The 13349-nt window shown below is 39.2% G+C and overlaps 1 protein-coding gene across 2 annotated transcripts in view; it reads right to left on the bottom strand.

Moving 5' to 3' along the window:
• ABCA1 (ATP binding cassette subfamily A member 1) overlaps window positions 1–13349 on the bottom strand; it is a 148729-nt gene continuing 135380 nt past the window's right edge. For both annotated transcript variants that reach the window (XM_010353310.2, XM_030919462.1), the window contains exons 41-50: window positions 12182–12311; window positions 11801–11921; window positions 10958–11020; window positions 9942–10048; window positions 7440–7581; window positions 6955–7089; window positions 5892–5995; window positions 5242–5334; window positions 4337–4580; window positions 1–3439 (exon numbers count right to left, since the gene is read on the bottom strand). In XM_010353310.2, the coding sequence (XP_010351612.1) occupies window positions 3299–3439; window positions 4337–4580; window positions 5242–5334; window positions 5892–5995; window positions 6955–7089; window positions 7440–7581; window positions 9942–10048; window positions 10958–11020; window positions 11801–11921; window positions 12182–12311 (1280 nt within the window). In that variant the 3' untranslated portion in view covers window positions 1–3298. The remainder of the gene's footprint in view (window positions 3440–4336; window positions 4581–5241; window positions 5335–5891; window positions 5996–6954; window positions 7090–7439; window positions 7582–9941; window positions 10049–10957; window positions 11021–11800; window positions 11922–12181; window positions 12312–13349) is intronic.

Here is a 13349-nt window from a genome sequence, read left to right as displayed (position 1 = left end):
TTTCTGTAGCCCAACAGAACTGTCACAGCTTTATTTGGTGACTCATTATATTACAACATAGAAATATGCATTTTAATACTTCATATAAAGTTACTGACATACAAACTTTTTTTCTTTTTTCCTTTTAATGAAAATGATTTAACTTAGAAATCTGTTGTGAAACTTCTGTCTAGTTTTGCAATTCTCAGGTATTCCAGTGCAAAAATAGATCCCATTACAGACAGCGTAAAGTGCTTTGGAATGAGGGCCAATGATGAACAAAGAGCACACAAACAGCTTCATCTTGGGGTACAAGAAGGGATAATGGCATACCTAAATCCTTATCGCCATAGAAACATTCTATAAAAGGGGATGCAACAATTTTGAAAAGAGTTAGAGCAATATTTCTACAGCATTACATTATTACTAGTAGATAATAACAAGGGTACAAATTAATGTCTCAATATCAAAGTGGTTCAGTATTACGTGACACATGGCTCTTTGGAAAACATTTTACCTGATATATACAACCACAAGAAGAAAACACAGACAAATCCCTTTAGTCAATGATTACTATACAGTGAATGAATGATGTGCAACATTTAATAGTCACAAAGCATTTGCTTTCAGTACAGATAATGAAATACAGTAGTGTGAGGTTTGGTTGTTTTTTAACAATGAATTGTGCTGGGCATTTAGGTATAGAGGGCTTATTATTTTCTTCTATATTTACCATATTCACAGTTGTTAATAAGTTTTCTGGGGTGTCCAAAAGATGCACAAGCAGAAATTTTTGAACACGTATTTTGAGAATTTCTGAAACTCACATAGTTATATCCCACAGGGAATACATAGAAATTTTGCTTGATTGAGTATGGAGTTAGTAGAAATTTCTACCACAATTAGGTTTACACAGGAAAATGTAAAGATTACTATTTTAAAAGGTAACACAGTATTAATGAAGATGTATAACCGTAGATTGTTTCTAGCTTCAGAAGAGATCCTTTCAATCTCTATTAAAATGTTGTGTTTTCTTCAAAATAGTTCACAGTGCCTTTTGATTTTTTAAAATATGGCCTTGAAGTCAGAGAAACTGAAGTAAGGAGTTGCTCATGGATTTACTATAATGAAGAATTAGAATATGATTTTAGTAAAATGAGAAAACCAACGGAAGTTGGATTTTGAAAAATATTAAAAGAGGAGAAATTATTCTATAAATTCTATATTTTTGAAGATAGTATAAAATGCAATGATGCCATATCACTAGTTATTGGAAATATGCCTTCATTACTTATATTTAAAATCAACATTGACTTTAACTTATAAAACAATCATTTTTTTCTTTTTCAGCAGTGGGTTATATAATACTCTGTAAATTTAAAAAATATAGAGAGATTAATTTGAAATCTGAAGTCTTACGCCTTTAGAGTTAATATTCCAATTTTGGAAAAGGTAGAAGTTAGTAATGATATTGAAAGATCACTTGAACTTGGCCAAACAATAGTTCTCTCATATGTTTCTTTTCTCTCAAGACAGTTAACAGTAAGCATTAGTGAAACAGTATTTTTTAAAAATGTTTACTGACTAGAAAAATAAGACCAGGTTAGAAAACTCTGAAAAATGCTCCATATGGAAGCATTTGTTGTTTTTATATTTTTCTTGATTAGTGATTGAAGAGATGAAAAATTTGAGATTGTCAGATTTAATGGAGTGTCCAATTATTTGAAGGTACTAAATGCCATAAGCACAAGTTGTGTTTTTCAGCAAGTTCTCAAGCTAGCTGTTTTCCCTGTTGAAGAATTCATTGTTTATACTTGTGACCCTTATACTTTCTTGGCTTTTGCATTGTTGCAATTAAAAAAAAAAAAAAAAAAGGCTGTCCAATATTGTTTACAGTGGGCTCCTACAACCATAAGACAACCTGTATTTGTAAACCAGTGAGCTGAATAACATGGCACAATCTACTGAGACTTAATTTCTCTCTATCCTTATACATACGTACATACTCTCTCAGCTACAGCATACACCCAAAAAATACTTGATTGATGAATTGAGATTAAGAGTATCCTAAATGATCTGAAAGAAACTCAAATATAATGTCATGAGATCTTGACCATCACATTGCTTTCTAGGCACTAGTCATGACTGATATGCAAACTTACATAAGAATATAAAAATAGTGGGGCAGTGGCCATACTCCTCTATACCACAGGGTTCTACAGAGGGGGCATTTTAGGATTCAGAAGTCACTGATAGAACTTAAAATTCCAAATAACATTAAAAAGTACAAAGATTTTCATCAAAATACAACTCCATCTTTTCATTTTCTAGATTAATTCAAAAAGCCAGAAATAATAATATACTTGTGTCAGGTAAGAAACATCTTGAGATGCAGTGTACCACGTGAGTCGACAGTCAGGACAAATGGGCACGGGCTTCCTTAGGTTTGAACGCACAATCTCTTTAATCCCATGCCCTGGCTTCAGCAGCTTGCAGCCCCAACAGTTTGGCTGTTGATTCTTTGCCTCTTACCAGGATCTAAGTATATTTAAGAGTCTCATAAGGATGACCCTGTAGACCCATGGCTCGAAGCACAGGACAATATAACAATGGCACCAAGTTTCCTGTGCCTAGAGACATCCACATTTTTGTTGCATGTTACTGCCACCAGAACAGCTCATCAAAGAGGGAATCAAAGCAGGATGTTAGCCACACATGGCACCATTTTGTCAACTGATATTTAATGATGTTGATAGACTCTGAGCAGAGCAGCTTTCACAAAAGTGAGCATGACACACCATGGTGCTTCAAACTTTCTGAAAAACTTGGCACTAATAATTCTGGCACACTCATTGCCAGCAATGGATGTGTCACCGGGAAACCAGTCTCCTGGCATGGCATGGCTTAGGGAATGAGGATGTGCATGCCTTTTGATTTTGATCAATAATCACTGGCCATGATTACTGGATGAATTATTGTTGCAACCCCAGTGAGAATACACAGGAACAACAAAAAAAAGGATGAGTTCAAACCCATATGTCCACTGGGTTCCATAATAGAGTTTCACATAGGTATAGGTAAAAAAACTAAATTCAAGTCTTTCACTTGAGAGCTATGTAAGACATAGGCTACAAAGGCACTGCCCCTGTAATGGAATTTTGTTTTCATTGCATTGAATTGCATTGCATTGAATAGTATCAGTACAGTATCCAGTTTATTACTTCCCACATCAACTTCTGGCTCTTTTCTCCGGAACACTTCACAGGGTGCAAAGGAAAGTCTAGTTCCTCTTTCAGCCACCCCGTATGAACAGGATTCTTCATACATAGCTTTCTTTCACTTTCTCATCCTGTAGAAAAGATGTGAGAACTGCAACATCCACTACTGTCTGGTTTTTGTGTAATGAGAGGTCCTTTAAGTGGTCATCATCACTTTGGTCCTTGGCAAAGTTCACAAATACCTGTTAAAAGATCAAGATGGACCTTTGTAAATACCACTCAACTTGTTCTTTGTTTATTCTAGTTCTCTTTTTCCAGGTGTTGAAATTAGGTCAAGTAGGAGCATACAGAATTGCATAAATAGATTAACTAGAAAACTGTGTGTGAAGGAGGCAAGAATACTTGAAAAAAGCAGTAACAACTCAAAAACTGACTTTTTTTTTTTTCTTTTTCTTTTCTTGAAATGGAGTCTCACTCTGTCCTCCGCCTCCTGGATTCAAGCGATTCTCCTGCCTCAGCCTCCCAAGTAGCTGAGATTACAGGTGGGCACCACTATGCCCAGATAATTTTTGTATTTTTAGGAGAGACGGGGTTTCACCATGTTGGCCAGGATGATCTCGATCTCCTGACCTTGTGATCTGCCCACCTCGGCCTCCCTGAGTGCTGGGATTACAGGCATGAGCCACCATGCCCGCCAACAATTGACTTTACATATCGCCCCCTACATCACCAACTGCTCAGTCATCCATTTACTTTGGCACATACAGTCTTGATTAAAGGGAATAGGGAAGAAAATACTTACTGAGTATCTATTAAGTGTCAGGACCGATTTGGTACTTTTTAAATCTAATTTATATAAGATTAGGCACCAAGTAAAATGCCTGGCCCATGGTAGGTACTCACTAAATGGTAGTTATTATGGTTATTGCAATAAATTCTCACAATAATCCCATATAGTACATAAGCATCATCTCCCTTTTCAGGTTCAGAGGTTTAGTAAAAAGCATAGCCAGTAATAGTAGATCAGGAATTCAAGCACTGATTCAAGCATACAAACTGCTCTTGGACCTATGGGCAGGAGTGTACAGGCAGGAATCCACACCCTGAGAAGTAAATCTGTTTTGACACTCAAAGCTTACTTGGTCAAGTGTTGTCTGAGAAACAGAGTAGTCTTCTATGTGGAGTCGCTTTTTGCTTTGGGAGAGGATGCTGAATATCCTGGCCAGAGAAGATAACGAAGATGGAAGCTGGTATTGTAGCATGTTCCGGTGTTTCTCTTTTAGAACACTTCCAGGAAAGGCAAGTCCAAAGAAATCCTGGACAGGCTTCAGGTCCGGGTTGGACCCTGCTATTCGTACTACTATTGTATAACCATCTCCAAACCTGAAAGCAGGAAAAAAAAATATCCAAATGGAGGATCTCCAGGAAACTATTTAAAAGAATATTTAACCCTGGGAACCCAACTTGTGCCATGAAAAGGGGCGGCCCCTGGCAGGCCCAGAAATAAGTTTCTGAGAGAAGGAACCAGTTATCATTTACGAAATACTTATTTCATGTGAAGCGCCACGCCATGTGCTGTAAATACATGATCCCCTTTAATCCTCACCTGGACCCATGAAGTCTGACAGATGTTACAAAGAAACTGAGGCCCAGGGAGTTAGTCACTTGCCCATGGCTCAGAGCTCATAATCGGTAGGGCCAGGATGCAAACCCATTTGTGTTTGACTCCAAAGTTTGCACTCTCACCAGCACTGGCACATGTAAATTTTTTTTCATTTCATCTATAGAACAAAGCCAGGAGGTAGATCTTCCAGGGAGATCGACTCTTGGAGAAGTTAAGTAACTTGCCCAGGAGTCACAGACCAGTAAATGGTAAAGACAGAATTTGAATGCACTTCTGACTTCAAAGCCCTCATTTTTTCCGCTATACCATTTTGCTCAGTTTTATTTCCCTTTATTTTAGAGCCATCGTTTATATACTCACAAAAGAATAAATATCAAGCCTTCTCACTAGGCACTATCCCCAAGAAATTATCTTTGTTACCTATTTTTTAGATGCTGGACACTGCCAAGGCATCTGAACCTTCCATTGACCATAATTGCCATCCTAGTGCAAAGAGCTTCACATTCTTCCATACTGCGGTGAAAAAGAAAGAGGTTTTCATTTTAGAGAGGTTCTCTATACCCATCAGAACATCACCATGACTTCCAGCATTCCAGCTTCCTAGGGAATCATATCCTGTTACAAGTACATGTGGATATAGGGATGATGCTGTTCACTGTGGTGCTGTTTACAATTGTGAACAAGTTGGAAAGAATCCAAATGTCTACAAAAAGGGGAATAGTTAAATGAGAGTATAGCCTAATGGAATACTATCCAGCTATAAGAAATGACACCTAAATGCACTGACTTGGAATAATGTTTACAATATGTTAAGTGAAGAAGAGTGATATTTATACTGGGCTTGCATTTTTCTAAGAATACACACACACACACACAGATTTGCACAGGAAAATTCTGCAAACATAAATAGTCCAGTGAAGATAGTAGTTGTCTCCAAGTCGTATAATTTCAGGTAATAATTGTTCTACTCTTTGCTTTTCTGCATTTTCTAATTTTTACAAAATGATCGCATATTCTACTTGGAAAGTTAAAACATCCCACAGTGTAGAAGCCAAGACTTTACTACGGACCTATGAGATGTAAGCACTACTGATCTCCCCTCCTTGACAACACTTAGGGCACAATTCCATAAGAACCGCCGGGCTTTGGGATCCATGCCTGTGGTGGGTTCATCCTGTAATTAGAATAAAATAAGTCTTATTTGCTGGGGGGAAAAAAAATCAAAGATAAATTTGCTTTTAAATGAAGAAGCATCTTTGAAACAGCTTAAATTTTAACTTACCATTCTGGTTATTTCTTGATGGACCAAAGAATTAGAGTAAGTTCCAAATTCATTTGTAAACAAGGTCATTATTATAAATGTCTTATTGATGCAGGAAACTCAAATATTCTGAGTACTTTTTTATAGAATTAAACAAATTTCTCCAAATAAATAGGGAACGAAAAAGCCCATTTAACTGTAATTATCTTTTCATGACTGATAAGTATATACTAAAACAACTTTTTGTCTGAAATCTCTATTGAATTGAAGTCAGTATAAGATTGGGGTGAAATTCCTTTTTTTTTTTTTATTCCAGCTCACTCAGATTACCCTAGTATATTGCAATTGTTAGCCTTACAGAAACAAATTTCAGACCCATGTGGTCTGGAATACATAAAAGCCTCAAAGGCTTCTTCTGGTAATAACATCAATGCTCTGGTCTACAAAAGAAAAAGGGTCAAGCGCCACTGCCCAGTCTGATCTGTTTTTCATCGATCCATGTGTAAGGAACTATGACCTAGTGGCTACCCTGGGGATTTTAAAGCTGTGTCCACACTCTCCATTTTCAGGGAATGAACACAAAGATGATTAGAAAGAATGTTCCAGAGAAAGATCAAATCACATATCCAGCCTCAATCACACTCAGAAACAAGGTGCTTGGAGTGTCTCTATTTGGGAACATCTGCAGGCATGGTACAGTGCTCCCAGTGTGTGCCAAGGGAGAAGCTTCCCTCAGCTTCTCCAAGGTGGCTCTGCTGTCCCTGGTGGGAGACAAGCCAATCATACAACAGCCCTGGACGTATAGGACTTCTGAAAAGTCATGTTTTCCACTCAGGCCGGAACAACAGTTTTCAGTCCACCGTGACACTCACCAGAAACACCACAGGAGGCCCGCCGATCAAAGCCATGGCTGTAGAAAGCTTGCGCTTGTTGCCTCCACTATAGTTACCAGCATATTTTTCTCCATATTTCACGAGGCCCAGTTTCCGAATCGCCCACTCACCAACCTACAGTGATGAAAAGCACCTTGTCTTTGGTCTGGCTTGGGAATTTTATCATGCTGTCCTACACATATATGTATGAAAGTTCTTTCACTGAGTAGGACTAGATTCTATCATCGTAACCCAACAACTGGTGAGGAGCCAAAACAGGGAGAAGCACTCCCTCTCTGCCCAGCCAGCCCTGCCCCACCACCATTACAGGTTTCCACCCTGAAAGCAGATACAAAGAACCAGCATTTTGTGCTGCTGCATTCATGAGGAAAAACAGCCTGAAGTCAATGTGTGTGGAAAAGCCATAAGGTACATATTGTCAGGATGCCAAAGGAGACAGGCTGGCTTTCAGGTGCCCACAGTACCTTGCCAACTTCTTTCTCTGGGACTCCTCTCAAAAGGGCAAAGAACTCCACGTGTTCTCTCCCAGTCAGCAGCTCTGTGATGGCATCAAACTGAGGGCAGTAGCCCATGTTCTGATGTACTTCATGTATGTTTGATAAGATACTGCAAAGAACAAGAAAACTACTTAGATTTTAAGCAGGTAGAGATACTCTGGTCAGACAATCTGGCCTGATGTTCCTGGAAAGTATGCTTCTCCATTACAAAAATACCAGTACATCTGCTGCTACTTGAAAGGACAGCCTTTCTGCCCCCAGGATGCTAGTTCTTCCTGGCAGGCAGGGTTCCTGCCTCTACCCTGCCCAGTCCTTGCACCTCCCTGGCTCTCTCAACACTTCAGTCTGCAGGTGCAGTCCCATTTCAGAATTTCTGAGGTTATGCCAACCACTGCACACTCTTTACCAACAATCTCAGTCACACTACCCTGGGGCTTTAACACTAAGGCCCCATCCTAGACTTCACTCATATGCACCATTCATACGCACCAAGTGAGAAGGCCCAGAAATTTTGGGTGTGAGCCAACACAGAACCTAGAGACACAATTTATGTTGGTGGGGTGGCTTTTGGGTTCTATGAATCCAGTCAAGTGAAGAATCAGATGTGAGAGAAGTTCCGTGTCCACATTCCAGACTGATGACTGCACCTCAGCCACAGCAGCATCACCACGAACTTGGCCTTTTGGCAGCATGCATTCCTCTCTGTGTATCTAATTAGCACTCCCAGGATCAGCCTTTTTCAGAATTAGGATTGAGGCACACATGGACACCGTGCCAGGCCCTCACAGCTATACCAACCAAATCAGTTCTTACAACCAGTCCCTGTGACAAACCTTACTATGAGCTGGTTATGACTGCCACTGCTATATGCGTCAGGAGCTTGGTACTAGGGGCAAGCCTAGGAAAGCAGTTGTGCAGCGGTAGGCTTGCTATTCCCAGAATGTCTGTTCTCTTAGGACTCCTTTACATTGCTACTGCAAAAATGTAAGAGACAGGAGAGGAGATCATGAATACACTAATTTCCTTGCTCTTTTCAATTTTATTGGCTATCCCCCTGTCCAGTGTGTTCAAATTGTGAGTCATTGCTCATTAGTGGGTTGGGAAATAAATTTAGTGGGTCGTGACCAGCACTTTTTAATGACACAGTATAAAGTAGAATAAGAAATAGCAGAGTGCACTACAATTAGTAACAGTAGGTACTGCTTTATGAAATTTTAGGTTATACATTTGAGTGTCTACATGTCTGTGTGTACATACGAGGGTGAGATACAAAATGTATTTCCCACAAGGGTCATGGCCAGAAAACTTTGAAAGCCACTGCCTTATACTATCTCACCACATAGTTAAGTCCAGAGAAGCTGGGCACAGTGGCTCACACCTGTAACCCCAGAACTTTGGGAGGCTGAGGCAGGTGGATCACCTGAGGTCCGGAGCTCGAGACCAGTCTGGCCAACATGGTGAAACCCCGTCTCTACTGAAAATACAAAAAAATTAGCCGGGCATTGTGGCGGGCACCTGTAATCTCAGCTACTCGGGAGGCTGAGGCAGGAGAATCGCTTGAACTTGGGAGGTGGAGGTTTGCAGTGAGCCAAGGTCGCCCCACTGCACTCCAGCCTGGGCAGTAAGAGCGAAACTCCATCTCAAAAAAAAAAAAAAGCCCAGAGAAGCCCCACGTAAAGCACTTAGAGTAACATTATCTAAGAGGCCTATAAAATGTAGCTGTATTCCCAAAGATCAGATTGCTTTGTGACCTGTGCAGTCTCAGAAAATGGCCTAATGGTGTCTCCGTCAATTTGTATGCTCTTTAGAGAGGGCAATTTACTTTGTAGGAATTGTTCCTGAGGAAATAATAAAAGATGTATACAGGGACATATTTACATAGTGAAAAATGGAAACTAATATGTGTCCAACATTTATAAGGAATTTATTAAATAAATTATAAGTACATGTACAGAGGGAAATTTTATGTAGCAATGTAAAATTCTGTATCTTAGGAAATGTAACCCATTGGGAAATATTCATAATACACTCATTAACAATAAAAGCTAATTTTAAACTCTATATACAGTATGATCTCAATTTTATGGCACATTTATATGTGTATATAAGATAGATTTGGGGTGATGGAAAAGTTCTAAAACTGGATTGTGATGATGGTTGCGAAACTCTCAATTTACCAAAAATCACTGAATTGTACTCTTAAAAAAACAAGTAAATTATATGGTATGTAAATTATACCTGAATAAAACTGTTAAAAGAAGAGAATGAGACTGAAAGGAAAATGTAAATTGTGATTATCTCTATATACTGAAATTATGGATGATTTTATGTGCTGCTTTACCCTTTACTACATTTCAACATTTTTATGAACTCTAAAAGTACCACTGTAATCAAAAATCACAATCTATTTCTTTAAATAAACTAAAAACAAAGTCTTTGCAGCAAAATACAGGCCACTTCTTTTCTCACCTATTTTTGTTAAGGAAAGCATCTCCTCTGGTAACAGTGGTATCTCCTGTTAACATCTTGAAAGTTGATGATTTTCCAGCCCCGTTAACTCCCAGGAGCCCAAAGCACTGAAAAAGAAAGATTAAGCTGTATAAGCAAACTCTAAAAGCATGAATATAAATGCCCCTAACAGGTAACCACCTCAAACCTTCATTCTTAAATATCAGCAAATAATCAAATATTTTCTTGGTTTTAAGACAGCATATAGATATTTAAATATGTATCTCATAATGGGACCATTTTAAGTATGGCTGTATTTATAAATACTATTTGAGTTGTCAGGTTGAGGCCAAAGTTAATGTGTAAAAAACAGTAATGAAAGCCAGCTATCCAAATTGCACCACCTACTCTGGCAAAAGTGCATGAAAGAACACAAACAGAAACCAGAAAGGAGAAAATCTATTTTTAAAAATCGATTTGAATGTCATCACCATCTGAAATGGATCACAAAAGCATGTTTTAGATGTGCATGCTTTTTCTGTTTTTGTTGTTGTTGAGACGGAGTCTCACTCTGTCACCAGGCTGGAGTGCAGCGGCGCAATCTCGGCTCACTGCAACCTCCCCCTCCCAGGTTCAAGCTATTCTCCTGCCTCAGCCTCCTGAGTAGCTGGCACTACAGGCACACACAACTATGCCCGGCTAATTTTTGTATTTTTAGTGGAGACGGGGTTTCACCATGTTGGCCAGGATGGTCTCAATCTCCTGACCTCGTGATCCGCCCGCCTCGGCCTCCCAAAGTGCTGGGATTACAGGCAGGAATCACGCACCCAGCCCCATGCTTTTTCTTAAATTGCATTGATTCTCTAAAATCATTCTCTTGACATACAGGGTCCCTTTCTTCTCGATGACTAATTGCTCTATATAAATAGAGAAGCCTTTAAAATCCGCTTTTACTCCGTCTCAAGCATTGTCGCTTGACTGGGTAGAGACAGTCTGAATTAATAGGGACAAACACAATATAGACAAAGTGTCTTTACCTCACCAGGAGGAATGCCCACGCAAATCCTGTCAACAGCAGGCTTCCGCTTCCTTCTATATATCTGCAACAAACAAAATGTAAACATTTGTGAGCCTCAGTGACTCACAGCTCTCCCAAGCAACTGTGGAAGGCAGGACTGTAAACCACATACACCACAACATAAGACTTGTCAATAAGCCTAAGCCATAGGCAAATTTGATGTGCTAAGAGCCTTAGTCTGTGTTTGTCGCAACTGGCTTCTGAATGATTCTGAAGCTCAAAATAAAAGTGAACTTACTTTGTAACCTGTCTCTTTAGAACCATATTGTTCATCAATATCTACATAATTTTTCATTTATTCAACATATAATGTGTTGCAGGTATTTTAAAAATTAAATTCCACAGAGTAGAAATTTGTAATAAAAATATTGCAAATACTATACAGATTACAAAAAAGTAAAATTTGGAGATGCCGGCCTCTGGAGAGCTGATATAGACCCTCTTGGGCACTGGCAATATATCAGCTTTTTGGACTATGAAACTCAAAATCAACCATTTATTCTCCCTACCTCGGTTTTGACTAGATATACAATACTAGTATGTTTTAATAACTAACACATAAATGTAAGCATATAAAACCAATATATTCAAGAACGGGAATTCATATTACAAAAGTATTCTCAGTAAGAATTCTTTAAGAAGTCTCCATGGTGTTTTTAAAATAAAACTGACAGAACCTTGGTACAGATGTACATTTTGGGAACATATGCCCTTTTATTAAGCAAGTCAGCAAACTGCAGGGTTACGGCACATAAAGCTGAAAAAAACTGAAGATGAGCTATTGTAACCTTTACACTCTCACCTTCGTCAACTCCTTGATTTCTAAGATGTCATTCTGGCCTCCACCATCAAGAATTCTCTGTCTTTCCCGCCTCACATCTTCATCTTCATCATTCAGAGGAGGCAGCTTTGCATTTACAGGTCTTGGGGGGAAAAAATAAGACAAATGAACCTTTCAAACTATTTTTCAGGACAAAGATTCAGTCTCTAACGGGGTTAAACCCACTCGCCACAGTTTCCAGGATGGGCAGGGAGGGGGCTGCGGGATGCCCGCACCAGGAAAATCAGTTTTATCACATATTTTGAGTTCGGTTCAATCCAACCCCCATCGGTGAGTGTTTCCCTGTGCGCTTCCCCTGTGACCCTCAGCCACGTGCTCCATGGGTTCTAAGACAAAGCTCACCTGGGCCTGATGAAGAATCTGTACTGGATTAGAACAGTAATGAGGAAGAACACCACCCCTTCCACGGCCATGGCGAAGAGGTTTCGTCCCACCAAGTCCCAAGATAATGGTGACACAAAGCGGTTCTCCCCTAGTAGACACAATGCAGAGATCCAGTCAGAATGGAGGGATCAAAAACCATGGCCCTTCCTCAAATTTGGATCTATGTTCCTAAAAATTCACCGATCTTCCAATAAACACCAATAGCTATCACCCATGACAAGGAGGGAAAAAACGTAACAAGCGAGTGATCACTTTCCAAGTCTGATATGGGAAAACTTTTTATGGCCCAGTAGCAATCAGAATTTCAGAGCTAATGTGTATTAGATTTGTGACTTCACTGAAGATATCTAGTATTTTTTTTAATGAAACATGCCAAAAATCCTTTTAAAAAGGGTTTACAACCCAAGGAATTTTTACATTATTTTTAAGAAATTCTAAGTTTTAGTAATAAGAAATATTAGCACTTTAAGCAGATGCTCCTTTCAGGAGCATACATCCTAATGAATCAATTTAATCACTAGATTCCATTAAATCTAGTTCCATGTAAATATTCCTTACATTTCTTATATATCTCCTTTGTACCCCAAGTTGGAAAAAGCCCCTCTTCTATGACCACTAAATAATATGGCCCATTTGACTATATTAGCCAGTGGATGAATAATAATCATATGGCTACAGGAGAAATATTTTTAACCATTCTAAAGGTAGAAAAAGATGTAATACATTATCATTTTATAGACTGTGTAAAAGATAATATATGACCTCATCTGCAGGAACATGATTCGCCTAATAGTGCCAAAGTCAGCATCTTTCCTTCTGATTCCCTGATCTTCTAATTCTCAAAGCTGTGGTTTGACTTTTCCAGGGCCTCTGACCAACCCAGTCAGTGGCATTAGCCAATGGATCCAAGCAAATGCCACTATTATCCTTACCTTCAAAACTGCCCTTTCACTTTTCTCAATGCTATCGGAGACACAGACAAATGACTGTGTCACAAAACTCATGCCACCCCCAGCTGTGTTGGCATGAGCCCTATCACTGGGCATGGGAGTGGGGGAACATCCTGTGTTTAGTCACCTGCTTCTTTCCAGAACAAAGTCCAGGGTACCAACACCTATGTAGAGTG

The sequence above is a fragment of the Rhinopithecus roxellana genome, chromosome 16, assembly GCF_007565055.1.
Source record: "Rhinopithecus roxellana isolate Shanxi Qingling chromosome 16, ASM756505v1, whole genome shotgun sequence".
Lineage (NCBI taxonomy): Eukaryota > Metazoa > Chordata > Mammalia > Primates > Cercopithecidae > Rhinopithecus > Rhinopithecus roxellana.
The sequence above is the reverse complement of the archived record's forward strand: the minus strand, read 5'-3'. Positions and strand labels throughout refer to the sequence as shown.